Source organism: Mustela erminea, chromosome 21 (assembly GCF_009829155.1).
Source record: "Mustela erminea isolate mMusErm1 chromosome 21, mMusErm1.Pri, whole genome shotgun sequence".
Classification (NCBI taxonomy): Eukaryota; Metazoa; Chordata; class Mammalia; order Carnivora; family Mustelidae; genus Mustela; species Mustela erminea.
Window position 1 is genome coordinate 16543384 of NC_045634.1, and position 23304 is coordinate 16566687.

The 23304-nt window shown below is 35.9% G+C and overlaps 1 protein-coding gene across 33 annotated transcripts in view; it reads right to left on the reverse strand.

Annotated features, from left to right (window-relative positions):
* The window catches only part of PCM1 (pericentriolar material 1), an 82075-nt gene that overhangs the window by 28207 nt on the left and 30564 nt on the right, over window positions 1-23304 (reverse strand). For 16 of the 33 annotated variants that reach the window (XM_032329373.1, XM_032329380.1, XM_032329368.1 and 13 more), the window contains 11 exons: window positions 23153-23282; window positions 21849-21989; window positions 21153-21343; window positions 19467-19670; window positions 17923-18142; window positions 17675-17820; window positions 16778-16968; window positions 14576-14747; window positions 11255-11613; window positions 3789-3953; window positions 1508-1564 (listed from right to left, as the gene is read on the reverse strand). In XM_032329373.1, coding sequence (XP_032185264.1) covers window positions 1508-1564; window positions 3789-3953; window positions 11255-11613; window positions 14576-14747; window positions 16778-16968; window positions 17675-17820; window positions 17923-18142; window positions 19467-19670; window positions 21153-21343; window positions 21849-21989; window positions 23153-23282 — 1976 coding nt within the window. The remainder of the gene's footprint in view (window positions 1-1507; window positions 1565-3788; window positions 3954-11254; window positions 11614-14575; window positions 14748-16777; window positions 16969-17674; window positions 17821-17922; window positions 18143-19466; window positions 19671-21152; window positions 21344-21848; window positions 21990-23152; window positions 23283-23304) is intronic. The other 17 variants (XM_032329383.1, XM_032329392.1, XM_032329394.1 and 14 more) reach the window with 3 other exon arrangements.

Below are 23304 nucleotides of genomic sequence, written 5' to 3' on the forward strand. Positions count from 1 at the left end.
ACTAAACTCTGTACCCTTTCTAGAGTAATAATAGAACCATGGGTACTTAAATATTCAAGTTCCACAAATATCTGTGACAAGTTTCTAAAAAAGAAAATATAAATGTTGAAAGTGTTAATATATGTTGCTTTTAAATAAATACACAAAAATCATAAAGATTTAATTCACTTTTTGTAAGAGAGGGTAACGGTAATGAGGCCTAATGAAAAAACTTCCGACTTATATCTTAACATTTTCAGGCCATAATTTCTACAAGTATAATATAATAACAAATATGCAACTTCCCTATCTTGCCTCATTTATGACTATAAAATAAAATAAAATACTAAAGTTCTCTTACTAGTTTTAAAATGTTCAAATGTGATATTATAAGCAGGAACTGAAACTATCTCTGTAGGAAATCTCTACTTAAAGGAAAAACACAGAGAAGATACGATTTAATACACAGCTTCCAGTTTATATTGTAGTTTGACCAGGTAAATTAGAAAATGTTTATTATTTCAAAGAACAAAGCATACTTAATGACATCTGCCATTCCTCTATATGTGATAAAATTATCATTCCAAATTACATATCATAAAAGATTAAATTATCCCCGAATAATGAATGATGCTGAACACATGCTTACTGCCCACCCTCCCCCCAGCCCTGCAATAGACATGTGGAAAGTTTTTGCCAGTTTCTCCTCCTGAACTAAAATCCATTAATGTAGGCTAGAAAAATCCTTGATCTCAATCAGGTTTCTCTGAATCCATCTTATTTTTATCCTATTTTTCAGAGTTCTTTAGGAAGTATCACAGATATAATTCGAACTTTGTGCTAGATCCTTATTTTTTTCTTTAGATTCTCCTAAAGATTCATAACAAGCTTTTGTTTTTCACTTACATATAGTGCAGGAGGTGTTAAAGAATATCTCTAATTCTAAATCGCACAGAACCGTGTTTAAATAGTGTACAGACAAAAACAGTATTTTGGAATCTTTGTAATTTTCCATGCATTTTTATTTATCATGGTCTTTGCGTGTCACTGATTTTATTTAATGGTTTATTGACTTTTTTTTGGTAGATGTTGACTAGTAATGAAAAATAAGCAAGTACAACAGAAGTTATAATACTTAACACTGTAAATCAAAGCTAGGAAAAAGTTAACTTTTTATTTCAAAAAATATTAATGCTTTTATGCACTGAAGAATTATAAAATAAGTAACTTCAAATAAAACAATCAACTATAAAAAGATGTTCTATTATCCTTATGAATGTGTTGGTTATGTTACATATAGTAACTAAAAATGAAACAAGAAAAGCAGCTAATTTTACCACCCAAGTAAAGAATTCAAGTGAAAGCCTTCAGTATTTTATGAATATGAATTCTCTTTTACAGCCAAATGACATATATACACTAAGCTATATCTAAAAAAATAATAATAAGAGCTATAAAACTAAGGATATTTAAGACTAATGGAAAAAAATTAACAAAAAGTGGACACCAAAACTAAGCAGATTGTTACCTGGCGCTTCATTGCATGCATTTCTGTTAGACTGCTGTAGTATTCTCCTAGCATGTGCTGTAGGAAAGGGCAGACATAAGGATGAACATAAAATGTGTATGAATAGTTAAGACAGGGTCCATAATATGAGTAAGTGAATTTAAAAAAAAAAAAAAAAAAAAGCAAGTTTCTTTAAAATTGTTTGCCTGAACTGAACTGTTATCACAAGGTATGGTTTATATTTTATTTAAAAAATAATCTTATTAGGGAAAATATCAAAAGATTTGCTATAAACGTACAAAAACTTAATGTGACTGATGACTGTCATAATAAACTTCTGCCACTCACTCTTAGAAGCAAATACATCAAGGTGAACCTCCCACACTCCTGAGGGAGGAGAGCACTGTACAATTCAGTACTAGCAGTCATATATCTACTCTCTGGTAGTCATGTAACAAAAGCTACTAGTCCATGCTATAAACAATTTTAGAGTAATGATTAAAACTAAGTCTTTTTAGAAAGCGAATATGTAAATACACAAAGGGTAAATATACACAATTTAGGCATTTTTTAGCGCACCAAAATTCAATCATTGTATTTTTTCTAAGTAACAGTAATAAGGTCTTAAGTCCTATAACTGACTATCCATTATTTAGGTAACTCAATAATCCAATTAATAAGCCTTTCAATTTAGTGCCCCCTTCCTGAACCTCCCCTGAACCTCCACCAACTATTTACTCCTTGAAGATCTCACTATTTGATAAAGACAGTAAAAGGAGATAAAATTGTAAAATTTTGGTAAAATGGTAGGGTCACATCAGGAAAATTGACAGTTTTGCCAAAATGATCTAGACTTAAGAGAAAGCCAGGATTAAAACTTCCACCCTGCCATTTCTTAGCAATATGACCTTGAGAAGTCAGTTCAAAACACAAACAAATGTGCTGTTCCTGATTACAAAAGCAATAAATATTCGTTATAAAGCTTTAGAAAATACAGAAGTCTAAAGATGATAAAATCACTATTAACATTTTGATGCATTTTCTTCTAGTCTTTATTCATTCTGGTTTTTTGTTTAAACATAGTTGGAATCATAGTTCAGACAACACTAAATCCCAGTTACTTTTTCCATTTTTGTTTCCTTAGCATAGATAAGTACAATTACTGGGATAAGGCCATGCGATTTGAAGCTTTCCAGAAAAACTGCACCAGTTTATGTCACTAGCTCTTTCTGATGCTGGGAAAAAAAAAGGGATATTCTCTGACCATGTTTCCTCATCTGCAAAATGGAAATAAAACCAATTCTCAAATGAGACGAATAATTTAATTTGTAAATAGTAAAGTATAATACAAATGGTAGCTGCTACTCTCACTTTTCACCAAGGATCTTACTGACACCTGACAACTGAGGGTTTCTATTTACTGCCTCCCTCTCCATGTTTTTTTGAGATGTACTTGTTCTTTATAAATCAGGAAAGTACCAGTACTTTAAACAGTGGCATAATGTAACTCTGTTCATTCATTCAATTAACACCTAGTAAGTGCCTACCATGTGTCCGGTACCATGGCAACATTCAAGGTATCATCTGCTGCCAAGGAATCCAAAAAAGGTGACGAAGACACTTAAGTAAATACTATATAAATGTGATATGGGCAACAGAAGAGATTTACACAGGCTACAAAAGAAACAAAAAAGGAGAAAGGGAAAATTCTCTGAGCTTTGATTTGATGCAAATTCAGAGTTGCAGAATTAATAGTTTAAAACTCCAATAGAGGAAAAAGGTTTACAAAGAGCAAAAGACAGAAAAGACACCTGCTGAGGTGAGAAACAGCAAGACAGCTATAGGAAAAAACTTTAGTACAGTGCCAAGAAAGAGGCGACTTCAAGGCAGAGAGGGTGGGGAGAAAGAGTCTAGGGATGCAAAAAAAGGAGCCAAACTCTGCTGGCCAGATGATGCATTAAAGCACTTGGACGCTATCCTGTAAGCATGGTAAAGCCAAAGATTTTAAACAGGGAATGATTTTATATCAAATTCTTATTCAGAGAAGATTTTTAAAATTTCAAATCAGCTCCAAATTAATGTCAACTATACTTTTTTCCTTAAAATTTCATCAAGAAGTGTCAAAAGCTACTATCAGAATACTAAAAAATATTTCCAGTTTACATTTCTTGAAATCAAGGAATGTATACTGTAATCTTCTAGTACATATAACCTTGCACATGACAGAAAAGTGTGACAGACTAATTGGTTTTCAAATCTAAGATGAAGTCCTTAGATTAAAGCAAACCAAAAAAGAACATACCTGAAGATATTTCTGTAGACCTACTACATTTTATTATTTTTTCCAGCTGCTCATGATTCTTTCTGCTGAATACTTTTGCTTGAACAGGCTCTTCAGTCTGGGCTGAATGTCTGTTCCTACTTTTGCAAGGTTCACATGTGCTAGACATACTGGCACTTTCATACCCTTGAGTAAAAAAAGTGACAGCTGTTACCAGTTGCAACTAACTCAAACTGAAAGGGAAACTGATTTCCATAGTGAAATAGCACAGGTACTCAATTTAGAATGCTGTATAAATAGAAAACAGTAAATACAATGTCTTATGACAACCTCTGGAAGGATGGGGTAACAGTTAAAATATTCTAACAATTCATCATCCTTTGAAACCACCTTCATGAGTACATCCCAACTCAAATTATACTGTAGACCTTATATGATCCAAATTCTCTACTAGTCTCCAAGTTAACCATTTTTCAGTATTAGGAAATACAAGAAAGAATCACATCCAATCTATGTAAAACGTAAATAACAGAGAGAAGAGTAATGGGCATTAATCAGGTATGTCTGCCTTCTTATAACCTGTATGCAATATGACTTGATTTAAAAGGTCTTACCCACTCATAGGTTTTATATATATATATAAAACCTATATATATTTAGACTATATATTTTTCTATATATATTTAGACTATATATATATATAGTCTAAATATATATAGGTTTTATATATAAACTATATTTTTTATATATAGACTATATTTAGACTATATATTAGTCTAATTCTCCTTGCTATATGGCACAAGTTTGGAATTCAACTTTATTTTGTTTCACATGGATACTTGGTTATACCTACCCTATTCCCAATGAAATAAAATGCAGTCTTGGTCAATATATTCAGTCTCTGTATTTATTGAGGTTTATTTCTGGGCATTCTATCTGTTTAATTTATCTATTCCAATGCCATCTTCATTCTTTTAGCCAAAGAAGTTTTACAGAATGTTTAAACACCTGGTAAGGCAAGTCCTATGTAGGTAGTTTCTTTTCTTGGCTATTATTAGACATTTACCCTTCCTTCCCAATAAGATTTGAGATTTTTTTTTCCAATTTCAAAAACAGTCCACAAAGATTCAAAACAGAATCACATTAAAAGCACTTATTAACTCAAGGAGAACTGGTATTTAATAATTTTACACAATTTTTAAAAACACAGTTTTGTTTTTCATACTTGCTCAATCTTGCTTTGTATTCTTCAAAAATGTTTATAATTTTTTATAGATCTGGTACTTTCCTTGTTAAATTTATTCCTAAGAATTTCCTCCCCAATAGCTTTGGATACTACTATGGGAAGACTATTTCCCCCCACTTCCATTCTACTGAGTGTTACTAGGATAGAGAAAAATATTTGCAAACTTATTTCATAACCAGCTGCTTTACCAATTTACTTTGTTAACTTTAGTAGCTATTTTCCAGTGTTTCTTGGGCTTTCTCAGAAAAAGTAAAAATTTGTTTTTCCTCCTTCTTCAATATTTATGCCAATTATTTAATTTCTTGTCATAATATTTTCCAAACAATGTTAGATAACAATGGTGGTGCAGAGGGAATCCCTGATTAATTTCTAATTTTGATGTAGATTATATTTGGAGTATTTTCATTTACAATGTCATTTGTGACTGGCATTAGCTAACAGCTTTCATTATTTTAATTATTAAGTAACTGTCTACTTAGATGCATTTTACTTGTGATTTTTATTAGAAATGACTTCAAATTTTATCTCATCTACTGCTAGATGAGATAATATAAGTCCTGTTATAGGACTTCTGTCCTCCAATTTCTTGACATGAAAATTATGTTGACAGATTTCCTGATAATGAACCATGACTACATTTCTGTAATAAACCCTATTGACAACAGTCTGATACTCTTTTTGATATACTGGGAGATTAAATTGGCTAATATTTTACTTTCGAATTTATATTAGTAACTGAGATTGATCTACTGTTTTTTTTTTTTAATTATTTATTTGATAGAGAGACAGTGAGAGAAGGAGCACAAGCAGGGGGAGTAGGAGAGGGGGAAGCAGGCCTCCCGCCGAGCAGGGAGCCCGATGTGGGGCTTGATCCCAGAACCCTGGGATGGTGACCTGAGCCAAAGCCAGATGCTTAACGACTGAGCCACCCAGGCACCCACGAAAGTTAATTCTTTTTTTTTAAATATAATTTTTTACTTTTTATTAACATATAATGTATCATTAGCCCCAGGGGTACAGGTCTGTGAATCGCCAGGTTTAAACACTTCATAGCACACAACTTACCCCCCTCCTCCATAGCACATAACTTACCTCCCTCTCCTTACCCCCCTCCCCTTGGCAACCCTCAGTTTGTTTTGTGAGATGAAGCGTCTCTCATGGTTCGTCTCCCTGATCTACTATTTTCTTTACTGAACTATTATCTCCCCTTTTCACCTTTCCCTATAAAGGTGTCTAATCTTGATTCATATGTTGTTTCTGTTGTTTTCCTCAGGTAAGATGCACCAAGATCTTTTCACTATGACAAGTGAAGGCTCTAGTTTGAATATAGGATTCTTGAGTTGCAGTACTTTTTTTGGACATTATTTCACTTTCTTCTATTTCTTCTCTTGTCTGATGTCAGTTTGGTTCTTTCTCATTGTATGAAATTTGTTCTTGCAGTCTGGAAGCTTACTAGATTTTTACTTTTTCCTTGGAATTAAGCAATTTTGTCAGAATATACATGGAGGTATGTGTATCTTTTACCCCTTGCCTCCTGGCTGGACAACAGTTAGGTGTTTTGATCTGCAGTCATCAGTCTTTCTTCATTAAAGATTCCCCTTTATTATTATTTATTTAATTAGTGCCTTTCCACCTGTTTTTTCTCCTCCTTTAGTATTCCCTATATATCTCCAAAATTTGTCATCGAGCCTCTAATCATTTTCCTCTTGATCTTATCTTAGTATTTTCTGCTCTGTACAATAGCATTAATTCTTTCCCTCAATTTTCTAGGCCAGTAATTTGGGACTTAATACCATCCTCTTTTTTGAACAGTCTAAACATTAAATGTTTTTAGTTCTACAGAACTAAAAATGTTTTTAGTTCTACAGAATTTGTTACAACTCAATCTGCCTGTTTTTTTATGATTTTGTTCAAGGGTGTATATCCTTCAATAACTGCTTTTACTTGCTTTTACCTGTTCTAGTGTTCTGCTTTCTGTCTTCTCTCTGGCTATTGGTCCCTTTTACATGCATTCTTACATTCACTGGGCTAGTCAGGACTCATATCTGCCCTTAAGGCTGGACCCAACTGCTGGATAGCTGCCCTGGCATGCTGACAGTACTCTTGGAAGTCTCACTCCTATGGTAAAGCAGTGTTTTTGCTAGCAAGTTGTCAGACATCGAGATAGTAAGAAGAAGCTTCTCTATTCAGTCTCCTCGGCTGCAAAGGCAAATGCTCTCCCAGATGCAAGGTAGGGGGAATGCCACCTACTTGTACTTTCCCATTAGTACCTTGAAGTGACAAAAGCCTGCTATTCTTGGAAGGAAGGGAGGTGTCAAGAATAGGAGGGGCCTGGATGTTGGCCCGCCAACCAAGTTTTCTCCGGGAACGGTAGAGCTCTGATCTTCGCCCCTGACATTCACTGAATGAGCCAACAGAATCTAAAGCCTTGCTATTACAGTCCCCAGACCACAACAGCTGCTCTACGAATAACAAGTAAGTTCCCAATATACTGTCAGTTTACTCTCTGTCATATCCAATCTGGAGTTAACCTTCCCTTTTTATTTTTAAGAACGTCATTCAAGTTAGGACATTATCATCTCATATTTGGGTTCCTGATTTCTTTTTTGCTCTCTCAGAAAAGGAGCCCTCTTGGGTTACTTTTGACCTTACCATAAACAGGTTCACCAAATAAGGGTACATAACTGCCAAAAGTAATAGATAAATAGGAATTAATGAAGGTTAATGATACCTCAGAGTTACACTGGCTAGGCCAGCTAGTCTACCACCACCACCACCACCACATAACGGTCATTAGCGGAAAGGTGTGACCTCCTATCCCATTTGTCACTCTGTACCTTGCAAACAATCTGTTTTTCTCAGCACCAGTGGCGAGACAGTCAGAAAAAAGAGTACTTCAAGCTATGTCTCCACTTTAGGGACACAGCTCAGCCATGTCCTCTGGTGGCACCCTGGAGACCTTACACATATCCACACAGGCCACAAAGGTAAAGACTGAACTGCAGCTGAGCCTAAGTCTTGGCAGAAGGCCTGATGATCCTCCTGGAGCACGGAACACAAGAACACAGGAGGCTTGTGAGGAACTGCTACTTGGCCATCTGTAAATCTGTCATGAAGAGGTTCTCATCTCCTCCTCATTTCTGAGGAAAGAGGAGACCTTTCTTTCTCACACTCTGAGGACACACCTCCAGACTACAGAGTGGTCAGTAGCAGCTGCAGCACAATACTGGCTCCTCAACAACAGGGGTCCCACCACTCAGGCTGTAATGGTCACCTGGCCTCTTCGGTTTCAGTCTTCCCCTTGTGGCCCACAGGACAAGAACACAGGGAGTGGGGACTTCCAGCTACCCTTACTTTCTCTGCCTATGTAAATAATCAGCTCTCTGAATCTAAAAAGGATTGTTTCTTTCCTGGCCACATCTGTCAGGCCTTGCCCTTCCTAACAACTGGCATCCATTTCATCTCAATCTTCATTCATAAACAAAGGAAAGGGAAGAGAAGAGAAATGAAAAGACTCAGGGATGGTTACAGTATATTAACACTTCTATCCAATTTTCAAAGAAAAGAATGAAGAAGATCTAGATTATATGATCCCACTGCTCTCTGATAGCATCAAAAAAGGAAATGGACCTGGTAGTGTGTAGCCAGATTACAGGTCTGATACCTGAAGCACACAGAAAGGCAAGGAAACATGCTCAACTCAGAAAGTCTGAATTGGAATTTAAGTTTAAAAGATGATTATCACTATCACATAATTTGTAAAACCTTACTTCACATGCAGTGATATGTAACTTTACATATAAAGACCTTCTAAAGATTAATATATGTTACCATCAGTAGAAACTAAGTTCAATGAAGATTTAGCATGCTACCTCTGAAAACTGTCCCCAAGTGCAAAAACATATATAAACAGTTCAATCTAGTAGATCTGGTACAGCATAACTTGCTGTGCTGCCTCTCTCAAGAGAGCAACTCCTGTCCCACCACACTGGTCTATTTCTCATATCCTATTGCCTTCCCCAACTGCTCTCATCTTCTTTTCCCGCCTCTAAACTTTTTTTCATTGTTACTACAGTTTAGAATGCCTTCCAATATTCTCTACATCCACCTATATTAAAGACTAGTAAATATCCCATTTTCTAAGAAATCATGGCTATTCTTATCCCATAAAATAGCAGTGGTCTAGATCAGTGCCTCCCAGACTTCAATGAGCACATTTTCATATTGAAAACATCTAGAATCTTGCTAAAATGCACACTGAAAAGCAATGTGTATTAATTCAGTTGGTATAAGGTGGGACCCAAGCATGCATTTTTATTAAGCTCCAGACAGATACTGATGCTACTTGTCCATAGTTCCCACTTTGGATAGCAAGGGTTTAGCTGACTGATTTGATTTTGCTCCATATTAGCTTGACTCTGCATATATTAGTTAGATTCTATCAAGTCTTTGATTTTTGTGTGTGTCTTAAAGTAGGGCTTTCACTGACAGATCATCTTGAATGCCTGTCGAACAAATGTGTATATTGTGTTTCTGGCAGGTATTTTTACACTTGTAATGGAAGAGGGCACATAGATCAGAACATCAGTCTTTGCCTTGAAAGAAAAAAGCTGAATTATATATACGGAACCGTAATTCCTCAAAATAAAGGGGTTTCAAAAATAAATATGCCAATTATTTCTAGGTTTAGGTAGATATGGCCATTTGCTGGCTTAAGGGTTCCCTAAGACCCTGCTACTTAGGATGAAATTCACAAACCAAGATCAACAAGACATGGAAACTTGTTAGAAATATAGACCTTTGGGTCCCTACCCAGACAGAATCAGTCTGCCTTTAAACAAGATTCTCATGGAGAAAAATTAAAATTTAAGAATCACTGTCCTAGCACATTTAACTGGCTGAATGAGAAAATGCTATAAAATAAGTTATTAGTGCTTCTTCATTTATTCATATGGCCAAAAAAAAAGCATTTCTGTTGGGGTAAGGTAACAGAGATAGGAAGTTCAATGAGTTATCCAAAGGGCCACTCTCTAAACATGGCCATGGTTCATTATCTACTTAAGTGTTCTCTGGTGGCACCAAGAGCCATCTTGGAGAAAGCAGAGTAGTTGGATTTTCATTCATTTGTATCACTAATCTGCTACATAAAATCAGCTCCTCCCAAACCTATAATGATAAAATATTTTCAAAGATAATAACATGTGTGCTGAGAAAATTATCATCCCTGCTCAAATCTGCTTGTTTCACCATCAAATCAGACTCTTTAGATGGGAGCAGCAGTAGGAGCCAAGGACATGAAGGTTATAAGAACTGAAATGAAATAAAAGAGTAGGTAGTCTTTCTTACACCCAGGTTTCATCAGATTTTTCAAATGTTTCACTAACCAAAAATGGCTACTATGAAGGCTGCAAATATTTACAAGTGGATTTTTTACCATAGGGTTTCCTAGGACCTCATATCCTTGCATATATTGGGAGCTTCCAAGAGAGTGAGCTGTATATGGTGACTTTTCAAAGTTTTCTGATTGTAAGTCTTAAATACGTTGTCCTTAAGCACTAAGTACAATCTCCTTGAACGCAGAACAACCTCTCAAAAAGCTGAAAAGCATCCCTAGCAAACTTAAAGGAGGATCCTTTAATTCTAATATTTCAGATTCTAGTTAATAAAACTATTTCTACCTAGCATCAGACTTGAATAAATCCTTCAAAATTCGAAAAGCCTATTTTTTTTTAAATGGCATGTAGTTAACACTATTAAAAGAACTTTGATAGGCTATCCAATGAGAAGATTCAATAAAACAAGGGTTAATGTTTCATCTTATTAATTTAACTTCCGTAAGGACTAAGAGCAAACTTGTTTTAGAAGTGGTTTCACCAGAAATCATAACAAAGTGTTGGATGTAGGATAAGATGTAAAAAGAATGTAAAATAGAATGTGAAAAGAATGAACAACAGTAAAAATTCAGCCCTCTGGCAACCTTTAGTAACCTACAAGATTTACAAAACATCTTCTAAGCTTGTAGTAACCACACACACAGGAAATACAAGAATATCTACAACATTAAACCCTATTTGATAAATTTTATATAAAAACTTATGAAGGTGACTAAAAGTAACTTTATTCAACTAGGCCTAGAACAGTGCTTCTCCATTTAGCCACAATGAAATGAAGTAAGTCAACGTGCCAAAATAAAGTTATCAACATTTACACCGATCAATATTCAACAAATTTTGACACTTACCAATATTTTTAACTCTGCTTTTCAGCTGAGTAGAATGCCTTTTCTTACTCTTTGATTTAGGAGTTTTATCTTTAGATGCCAGGCTGGCCTGTGCAGATGCTTTCCTTGTCTTGAATGTTTTGGTTACTGTTGTTGGATCCACTGGATCAGGCATACTGCTAAAGCTTTCTAATGACTCTTCATCAAACTGGCGTCTTCTCCGGCTGGTATCTAATTGATTTTTGCGATTACTATTTGTAGTTTTCTCTACAGACACTGGAAATCCAGTCTTGATAAATGGTTTTTCTACATCACCTTCTTGGTCATATAACCATGGTGTCCTACTGTTTTCCACCTCCTCTTCGGGCTGTTTTTGATTCCTTACCAATGAAAATAAATTTTTACAGATATGATGACAGAGTTCTATGTTTACTGGAAAACTGCAGATATAGTAAATAGATTTAGGCAAATAAAAACATTAACAGGCTCTAAAAACATTTTCATAAAATATACATTAAATATGTAAATATTATACAGGTTAATGTCCTTAAATATTTTCCTGAGAGGGAGAATCTTTTTTTTTTTTAAGATTTTATTTATTTGAGAGAGAGAAACAGAGTACAAACAGGGGAAAGGACAAAGGGACAAGCACGCTCCCCACTGAGTGTGGAGCCCAACAGAGGACTCAATCTCAGGACCCTGAGATCATGACCTGAAGTCTGAAACTTAACTGACTGAGCTACCCAGACACCCCAGAGAGAGAATCTTAAGCAGGTTCCACACCCAGCGTGGAGCCCAAAACGGGGCTCGATCTCACAACACTAAGATATGACCTGAGCTAAAATTAAGAGTTGAATGCTTAACTTAGTGACCCAGGGGCCCCTTTAAACTTTAGTATCAGACCCTTCTCACTAAACCATTTTCACTGGCAAAAGCTGCAATCAAAAGATCTAGCACTCATGATGAAAAAGAGTGGGAAAGAAAAATTTTAAAAAACAATGGAATATACAAGAAAAAAAAACACTTGGAGAAAGAGCTGAGAAAGAGTTGTATGTTGTAGACGGGAGGCAATATACACAAATTTGTGTCACCAAAAGCAGTTCAAAATAGAACTGGAATTGGTGAAAACAACTGTCCATGCAACTCATAATTTATTCCTCCATTCATTAAGTACAGTTTAGTTCTATTGGTCTCGTGTCATTTTCCAAATTTTATCTGCTAAACACTGACATCATTTAATATGTTAAAAGGTATTTGCTGACCATCTAAATTTGGCAAACAAGAGACAAAGTTAAACATATCTGCAAGGTTTCTCAAAACTTTAAACATGCCAATGTCCTATACAAATGTCTTAGAAGTGAACATAGTGAGCAAAATGTCCAAAATTTTTATCACAGAATCTGACATGAACAATAGTGTTCTGAAGAACATGATTTAGGAGACACTGACCTCCAGGTTTCAAATTAACACAAGATTAGCAAACCTATAGTCGGCAGGCCAAATTCAGCCTGCTAGCTATTTCTGTATGGCCTGAGAGCTAAAATGATTCTTTCTTTTGAAAGGAAAAAAAAGGATTTTTAAATTTATTTTAGGAGAAGGGGGAGGGCAGAGGGAGAGGGAGAGAAAGAATCTCAAGCAGATTTAGCACAAAGCCCAACCTGAGGCTTGCCTGGTCCCACCCACGAGATCATGACCCAAGCCGAAATCAAGAGTTGGGACACTCAGTTGACTGAGCGACCCAGGTGCCCCTAAAATGATTCTTACAAAAAGTAAAATAAAATATTCTTATATTCTTAAATGGTTGAAAAAAATCAAAGGAAGAAAAATTGTTTGTGACAGAAATTATGTAAAATTCACATTTCAGTACTCATAGATAAGGTGTTATTGGAACACAGCTGCTTGTTCACATATTGTTTATGGCTGCTTTCATGCAAAAATGGCAGAAATAAATGGTCTGCAATATTTATCATCAAGCCCTTTCCAATATAAGTTTTCTGACCCCAGCTCACTACAATGTTTCATCTGACCTCTTGTTATCTCTAGCCATTAAAGTCAGCTGACATTTGGGGGAAATGATGTCTAATCTGAAGTAGGTCAAATATCTCAATATTAATAATCCAAATCCACCCTTTTTTACTATTAATTATATATAAAATGTGGATAATAATAAAGTAGGGACCTTACAACAGCAAAGCTATTTACTAAAGCTTTGAACAAATGTTTATTGCTTATGATGGAAATTCACTCAAACATCATTTCTGAATGGCAACTGAGCCCTAAACACCGTTAGGCTCTGACAACGGAGTACTTTTAAAGAGCAATAGGATGTTTAATTGAAAGAAGTGGTTAGTAGATCTAAGAAAAAGTCAGGGAGGTCAACCATAGGATTCCTAGAGTCAAATACAGTTGAATTCTAAGAGGTTTTGTTTAATCAGGTTAAAAAAAAAAATCCATGATTTAATAATTAAATAGAGCCAAAATGATTACTTAAGTGCTCCAACACATGCCCAATCATACAACTAAAGAGAAAAGTGATGTGACTTTTATATTTGTAAAGGTCTGCAAAGACAAAATCAAAGAGATACTTCTCACAGAAGTATAGGCTGAACTGACCTCTAATTTTTCATCCTAAAAAGTTTTTTTCTTAAGTAAGTACGAGTAACAATAAAAAGACTATAGTTTTACCAGCTGGCTATCAAAATCATTTTCTGGATTAGCACAATCATTAAGAATGTTATTTATTTAGCTATAAATATATAGAATGATTGACCTGACTCAACCAACTAGTCTTACACTATCTGAGTCAAAAATTTTATGTGGGAAGACTATCATATTAAAAAATAATAACACTGAGGAAAAAAATATGTTAACACTGAGAAACAGAGAAAGAAATCCTGACTATGACTGAGAGCATCTATCAATAATGTAATAGTGCTCAACATTACATTCAGAAAGGCCTTAAGAACGTATTCTAATCAGAAGCTATGAATCAAGGAGCCATCACTTTAAAACTATCACCTAGTAGTTAATATTAGTTTCTAGCCCTAACGTGAACTTAAGGACAGATATCAAATCAAGACAAGAGACATTTTATGGGTCAGAGACATTTTATAGGTCAGGTCTTATCCTTCACTCTGATCAAAACAATGAATTATTCCTATTATCAGGATTAGTGGCAGATGTATGCCTGAGACACCTGGTAAAGTATCAGTTTAATATTCTTAATGCTAACAAGCCAAACAATAACAAGTATCCTTCCTGTGTTTGCAAATTAAATATAATTAGATATAATCATATAAGTAACATTTAAGAAAATAATGGATTAGGTTCACAGTCAAGTACCTTTGTTTTTCTGCTCCAACAGAAGAACTGCTTTCAAAAGGTTTTGGAAAAGCCATATATTCTGTTTTCCCTGAAGAATTCTGGGCTAATGGTTGCTGCTGTTCAGTGGGTGTAGAAATATTCTGAGAAAAATCTCCAAAATTAGAAGGAAATAAAGGGCTGAAATTCATACCTAATAAAGAAATAGGTAAGACAACAATAAAAGAAGTACCTAAAGGCCTTAATACAAAATTAAAACACAGTTTTAATTAAATGTGTCACTCTAATCCACCAAAACAAGTAACTGTTAAAATAAACTAATATTCATTTGTTCAATCATGGTTTACAGTTCAGCCCACTAGCTTTTTGGCACTGATGACTAAACAAAGTTAACAGGTAAATACCTATAAGCGTCTGGTACCGGGTAAGCTAATGAATGTCAAGTACTATTACTTCTAACTTTTTAGCTCTGAAGGGATGAGGATTATTTATTTACATGTTATTTCGTTTAATGCTCAAACAACACTATGACATAGGTATTAAATTAATTTTACCAGGAAGAAAACCGCCTCAAAGATTAAACAGCTGGTAAATGCAAGAGGAGGTCAGATCTCAGGTCTGCACAACTCCAAAGCTTATATTCTTCCTACTCTACTTTAACTGGGAAGCTAGAATAGAACTAAGTTCTTACCACACAGTGCGTATGAGATATATTTGCAAGGGGCTACTAACAACTTGGTGGGGGAAAAGGGGTGGAAAAGGCTTCACAATATTAGTTTGTGAAGAATGAATAGTCTTTGCCCAGGGCTGCCACAGGCATGAGGCATATTGGTGTAAAGGAACTGCCTGAGCTATTTTTAATATTATCTGTTACCTAGAAAGCCACACAAAAAACGTTTGCTGCCGATATTGATCAGTGCTCAAGAACTAAAACGCTTGTTAAATGTGTTAATGCTATTATTTTTATAATCCTGCTAAGAAAATACACTGCTATTTTTATTGATTTATATTCACAAAGCCCTCCAGCCCTTCCAACCCTTTTTCTCCTCCTATATTCCCTGGCAAACACCTTCAATTCCACTTCCTTCATGACTCACCTCATCTAACTGATCACTTAATTTATTCTACCTTTAGAAAGTCTTTTGATTTACTCCTAGTTCTTACCTCTCCTGCCAATGGCTTAGATCAAGCTGTCCTTTCTCTGGTATTACTACAACAAACAGCCTTTGGTTTCCTATTCACCAAAGGATACTCTTGGCTCCTCTCTCAAATCTCTGCAACACTATTACTAATGTGATATGCCTAAAACAGAAATCTCATGCTATCCCCCTGCCCCAAATCCTTCAGTGACCCCTCTGGAAGGCAAAAGAAAGTCTAAGCTCCTTTGAATTGCACAGAAAGTCTCTGCTGCTCTCTAGCTGTATCAATTACTCTTCCCCTGCTAAGGCCCTGGACACTAGCCATACTTAATGACCTCTAAATTCCCTATGTGATACACTCTTTCACTGCTTTGTAACTCTCAGCGGATCCACTGATTAGGAAGTCCTTTCTCCTCTAATATCCCTGGAAATAAATTTTCTTCATTCTTTAAATAACATGCTTTCCGGAGGGAGTGGGGGGAGAGACCTGCTGATAATTTCCTGCCCTAAGGAAAGGCAACTTCCCTCATTTGTACCATTGCTACCATCCCTATGGCACTGCACAGAGCACCTACTGACATCCTTAGCTTCCTCACTAGATTCTAAATGACTTTAAGCGTTCATTTTACTCATGTGAATCCCAGTCATTTATGTGGTATCTGAGACATAACAGGTGCAGAAAAAATAAAAGCCAAAGCTAAATAAAATTAAATTTAAGCCTAAGCTAAACCTTAGTCTATAACGTATCCTCCCTAACCACACAGTGCCCGATGTGCAGCGGCCACAGGATAGGTTAATACCCTTCTTCCTTTATAAATAGTTGCTAAATTAATTCAAAGTTATAAGACTAAGCAGCCTCTCGTAAGTAGTTGATTTAATTTTATTAGCAACCACTGCAAGCTTAAGTTTTCACCACAAAGAATCAATGTAGAAAAGTTCATAACTTTCTTTGCATATACCTCCTACCATTCCAGAAGAGACCAATTAAACTCCATGCAATAGACATGGAGTTTATTATAGACATGGAGAATATTGTCAAGCACTTTGCATTTATTTATTTCCTCTTAAGTTTGTAGTCACTTACTTGGTGTAAATGATGAAATATTAGTAAATCCGGGTAGGTTAAACAGATTTACAGGCTGTGGTGGAAAGCTGAAAGGACAAAATAAACTGGGAGAAGAAGGGTGTGATGCACTGCTGCCTCTTTCCTTGCTTCCAGGTTTTTCTGGGTGCTGATTTTGTTGGCGCATAAGTTCATTTAGCATTTGTTTCAACCTACAAATATTTAAGAAGTTAGTAACTTACAAATCAGTTATATTACGGTCTATTTACAATACCTTCATAGAAAAGTACATGGAAAAAGTGATTCAAGAGCATGCCAAAGAGATGGACTGTTTTAATATTTACTACAACAAACATCTGCTTGTCCTGCCGGCTTACTTCGATAACTTGGCCTTTGGAACAAGAACCGCACTTACCACTTTGACCAGATAAAAAGCATAACTATAAGAAACTCATATATTTTTGTTATTAAGAATTTTACCAAGATATAATTTACATACCATACAGATCACCTGATATAAGTGTTAAGTTGAACACTGAAAAAAAATTTTTTTTAAAGATTTTATTTATTTGACAGAGAGAGAGGTCACAAGTAGGCAGAGAGAGAGGGAAGCAGGCTCCCTGCGGAGCAGAGAGCCTGATGCAGGGCTCGATCCCAGGACCCTGAGATCATGACCTGAGCTGAAGGCGGAGGCTTAATCCACTGAGCCACCCAGGTGCCCCGAACACTGAAAATTTTTAAAAACTAAAGTCTACAGTATTAAAAGGGAACATCGGGCAAATCATTGTTAGTAAAATTTTCAAACGTTTGAATATTCAATTCTGCTCATGTCCTTTTCCCCCCAGAAGATAACTATAAAACACATGCTCAGTTTTAGCATTTACTACACAGTTTTACTGCTCCTAAGAAACACATTACCTTTGCACATTATTCTGTTGCCATGTTAGCTGAGTATAGCACTGGTTCAACTGGTGCATGATAAGGTGTACCTGGGGGGAGGCAACATTGCTTGGCATCACACTGTAAGGACCCGTGAGAAGAGTTTGTAGCAGACAAGATAGCGTCTGTGGAAAGACAAATTGTCGTAACAGTTATTGATGACTTGAGAAAAATGTTCCTGCTTCAGAAACAAGATACAAAAAATGCACTTTCATAGTAAACTTTACCTGCTGGTCCTGCATCAAAGTCTGACAAATATTGACACTGAAATCAAGCTGTTTCTTTAGCTGATTAATTTGTTCTTGCCATTGTTCTTTCTCCTCTACATAAGAGAGTTCTGACACCCAACGAAGGTTTTCCTGACGCTGCATGCTGATATTCTGCTGTCTTGTCTTAGCTAAAGGACGATAATTTCCATCTGCTGAAAAAGGGCGATTGTTCTTCCACCTAACACAGATTTAAAGAGCTAGGTCATTAAATGTAATTATTTGGTTTTTAAAATCTGGCACTAAGTCCTGATACCACGGTTCATAGACCAACATTTTCTTAAGATCAAAGTTTAAGTTCAAAGGACTTCAAAAGTACGGAAATGAGGGGGAGGTGGTGAGGAAAAGGGAATTCTAGATTTCTAGCCTTATGAATTATCATTTTTTTCTACTCTTTTTTAATGTCTTATACAGACAAATCCATGTAATTCTATATTCTACAAAATGAAAATATTTTATTATATCACAAGCATTTTTCCCTTCTTCATGCTTTAAACTTAGCCACCTGAAATTCCATCATCAAGTGGAACTACTTAACCATCTTCCATAACAAAGTAATGAATATTATGTTGCTAGGTCTTTTTCAGTATCTATGATTTTCAGTTTTGCTTAACTCTCCAAAAAAGAAGCCAAGATCAAAGCTTATGAATCTTGATCCAGTCTAGTTGGGATTTATCTTGACAAAACTCTATGATACAATTAAAAGTGTATTTGGTCTTTGTCCCAAATTCCCAACATAGCTCCCAAAACTCCTCGCATCTCCTGAGACCTAGAAGTGTCTTTTGTTATTCACAATGGACCCCCTTGAACCACAGCTAAGTTCAGTTGAACCATAGCTAATGACTCTTGGAGGCCCTAGATAGCTTCATGGACAGGGACTGGTCACTAAAAAAACCAACCAAGTATTTAGAGGGTTGGAACTTTTAGCCCCACTGCCAACTTCAAGAGGAAGAGGGTCTGGAGTGAGTTGAATGTCAATGGCCAATGATTTAATCAGGTGTGCCTAGGGAATGAAACTTCCACAAAAACTCCTTATCAAGCTGGTTAGGAGAGCTTCTGGGTTGGTGAACACACTGAAATGCTGGGAGGATGGCACACTCAGAGAGAACATGAAAGCTCTGTGCCCCTTCCCCCACCCATCCCTTGTCCTAAGCATCTCTTCCATTTGCCTACTGCTGAGCTGCATCCTTTATAATAGGCAGTATTCATTAGCTGTTCCAGCAAATTATGAAACCTGAGGGCAGCTTGTGGGAACCCCCACATTTTTAGCAAAGCCAAACAGAAGTGTGAGTACATGGAGACTTGGACTTGCAACTGACATCTGAAGTGAGGGCAATCTTGTGGGACTGAGCCCTTCACTTGTGGTATCTGCCCTAATTCCAAGTAGTGTCAGAACTGAATTAAATTATGACACCCAGTTAGTTCAAAGCATCAGAGAAGTGCTTAGTGTCACAAAGACCTGAGACTTCAGGAATCAAACAAAAAGTTGGAACAGTGAAACTAACCTATTCTTAGTTTCTTTTACGTTGTAAGAGTTATGATTCGCACTGTTAGGAGGATACACAGAAAAGTTATCATTGGAACTGGCATCTTGCTCTTCTTCTTCCTCCTCTTCATCCGTCCGAACAACTCCTTCAGAAAGATAACCATCTTCATCTCCTTCCTCATCCAGTGCACACTGAGTAGAACCGCCCCAAGTTGCCATTGTTCTAGAGATTAAGAGATAAAAAAGAGGAGATCATTTTGGCAATTGGCTAAATACTTTACCAACTACTGTGCCAGACACTGTACCATGTACATATGTATACATGTGAAAAGTTTTGTTTATAAAATTTCACTGAATTATAGTACCAACATAGATGGTTGGTACTCTCTCCACTGCTGATATATGAAATAGTTGATTCTGCCTTCCACAAAACAATTCTTCAAATAAAAAACTGTATCCCCTAGAAGTTTTTCCCTAAACTAAACCCCCTTAATTTTTAACTTTACCTTGAGCGACAGTTTTCCAGAGCAGAGCTGTCCAAAAGAACTTTCTGCAATAGTAGTAATGATCTATACACATGTATCCAATCAGTAACCACTAGGTACACATGGCTAATGAGCACTTAGAATGTGGCTGGTGTGACTGAGAAAATGAGTTATTAATTTTATTTAATTTAAATAGGTACAGGTAGGTAATGTAATGGCTGCCATATTGGAAAGCATAATTCTAGAGCCATGGTTCCCAAACCCAGATGCTTATTACGAAAAATGATAATTTGACTTCTTCTTTGCCGATAAATTCAGACTGTGGTACTCCAAACAAAAAAAAAAATACTACAGATATAATTTGATAAATAAAGTACATTTGGGACTTCAAAACAGAACAAGTTCTTCTATGAGGAACAGAAGTTTGGTGCAATGTTCCAGGAATGCCATCTGAGGATATCAAAAGGTAAGGTCACAACAAATCTGAATTTCAAGATGTTAGCTCTGAAAACTCCCATACAGATAATTAAGCAACCTTACAGATGGCCAATTTTTTGGAAATATTCTAAATACAGAAATTTCAAATGTAAATGCTAAAAACTAAATGTTTTAAAGCAATTACTTTATCTTTTAATTATTTTTAAATCTTTTTATTTTTGAGAGAGCACAAACACGCAAGGAAGGTGTGGGAGTGGGAAGAGCAAAGGGAGAGGGGCAGAGAGAATCTTAGGCAGGCTCCATGCTCAGTGTGGAGCCCAATGCAGGGCTCAATTTCACAACCCTGAGATCACAACCTGAGCTGAAATCAAGAGCTGGATGCTTAACCAACTGAGCTAACCAGGCACCCCAAAAGTGAATTTCCTAATCCTTAGGGAATTTACAAATATGCGATTCCTCATTTAAGTAAAAATGTCCTTATTTTTGGCCTGATAGGGAAGTACTACAAAGTAACTTTTTTATAAAACTTAACTAAGAACATAAGGCTTTTATACACTCAAAGAAAATCTGTATCACCATCTGATCAAGCACCTTGAGAAGTCAGAAAAGAAAATAGCTGGATTTAGTTAAATTGAACCACAAAGGTGATGCCTGAACAGTAGCCTCAGTGAAAGAGCAGACTTGAGCTGAGAGGGGAAATGAAGCTACCCACCCTCCATGCCTTTAGTAGGTGATGTTAAAAAAAAAAAAAAAAAAAAAAAAGATTTAAACACCTCTCTTACTTTTCTGTTCTACTCTGCTGAGGTGTACACAGGTTCTCAGATCCATCACTTCTCAATGACACAGCCATAGGAGATGTAGTTTCGGCTAGACCTTGCCTCCTCTGATGTTCCGCCATGAGCGCTTCAAGCTGCTTTCGCCTCTGTCGTAGCTCTTCCCTTAACATCTCATGTCTTCGCATTTCTGACCACAGCTATTATTTTAAATGTCAGAGTTGAGTCAGTAAAAATATATGGATTTGTTTTATCCTTAAAGAATAAAACACAAAGACTTCTATTCTCACTCTATTCTTTTTACACTAAGATATGGTTAAAACAGTATTTTCACAGTAAGAAAAAATTAGGCATGAATTTTTTAATGAAAGTACTGGCCAAATACACTTCATCAACTATTTAGAGAAAGGTATAATGTCTTCTACAAATCACATATAAACAAAAGGCCAAAGAACAGATCTTCCTAACTGAAATGATTACTGTTTGCTGCAACTATTCCTTAAATACAATTCTGCCAAATATTTGCTAGTAATTTTGAAATTATTTTGAAAAGATCCCAACTTAATAACTTTTTTGAAAAAATTATTTCCTCTCAGCTAAAAGACACAAAACATGCTGCATTTAAAAACACGTTTCACAGGTATTCAGTTTTCCTTCTTTAAGATGTGACATAAGACTCGGAACAACAAGTACAACATACAATACCTCGTTATCTACTACTGAAGAATCTTCAGGCTCAAAACCGGATTTGCTTGTACTAGTTTCATTTCCGTTAACAGCTGGGGTTGAAGTAACAGCTGGGATATATTTTTTTGTGGGACAATTACCCGCACTAGTGGCTGACAGCTAAAAAAGTATTAGTAAAAACCATTATGAGGAATTAAAGCAATTATGTTAATTTCATAAAAGCAGTTATTTTACCATTTCTCTGGGGCTCTAGTACCATACTGAATTAGTTATTATCAGACCTCAACTGCCATCATGATCCAAAGAAAGCCTGATTTAAGAAAATAAAAATGAAAACACAGGGTGAAGTGGATGAGTAGCAGCCAAGCCTCAGGAACAACAGAGACAAGAGGGAGAAAATGCTACTGTGGACCATTTCATATACTCAAACCAAACTCTTCTATCTATTCCTCTGGACATTACACTAGGGAGAAGGAAAAAGGATTAGATAAAATAGAAAAGGTTAGAAGTCTAGGACAACAAAAAAAAGGGTACAGAAAATTATCATGGATGTGTTTCCCTTTCTTTGAAAACAAAACCTGAGGAATAAAGCTAACCAAAACATTTTAAGAAAAATCTCAAAAAGAATTGCTGTTCACTTCCTGTATTAACTATACTCTTATTCCTGATTACCTGAAATGTTCAAATATTACTCATTCTTCGTTCAGTCTCAAAGAGTACTACTTAATAAGCAAACTACAAATATTTTAATTCATTTCTTTAGGTAATTTATGATGGTTTAAGGGCTTTATTATGTAATTTTAGGCCAATAAAAGATGGAAATGCAAAGCTGAAATCAGAGTATTTTAAGGTTTTTTTTTTTTTTTAATTTATTTGACAGAGATCACAAGTTGGCAGAGGGGCAGGCAGTGAGGAGGGTAGGCAGGCCCCCTCTTTGATCAGAGAGCCCGACACTGGGCTCGATCCCAGGACCCCAGGATCATGACCCAAACCAAAGGCAGAGGCCCTAACCCACTGAGCCACCCAGGTGCCCCCGAAATCAGAATATTTTAAGTTAATAGTTACGAATACTCAGGTTCTGAATCTAAAGTAGCCCAACAAGTGAAAAACAGAAGTAATCAAATTCAAATCCTATGTGCTATCTCTTTCATAGTATAAACTCAAATCCCTAACCCCTTTCATTAGTTCATTAGTTTTATTAATCATAATACTGACATAAATGTGTCACCTCAGTACTAGAAAAAGCAAGGGTACTTTCCAATGACATTAGATTTTAAACATCTTTTTTCATATAAATGTAAAGTAGTAACGTTCCCAGTTACCTGTAAGTCAGGACATGCCTTCTGCAATGCTTGAATTTTCTCTTGAATCTCAATCAGTTTCTTTCTTTCTTCCTGCAATTGTCTGAGTTCTCTCTGTTGCTGCTGTAGTTTAGCCTCATAAAATTTCTCTCTATAATTAAATTGACATTATA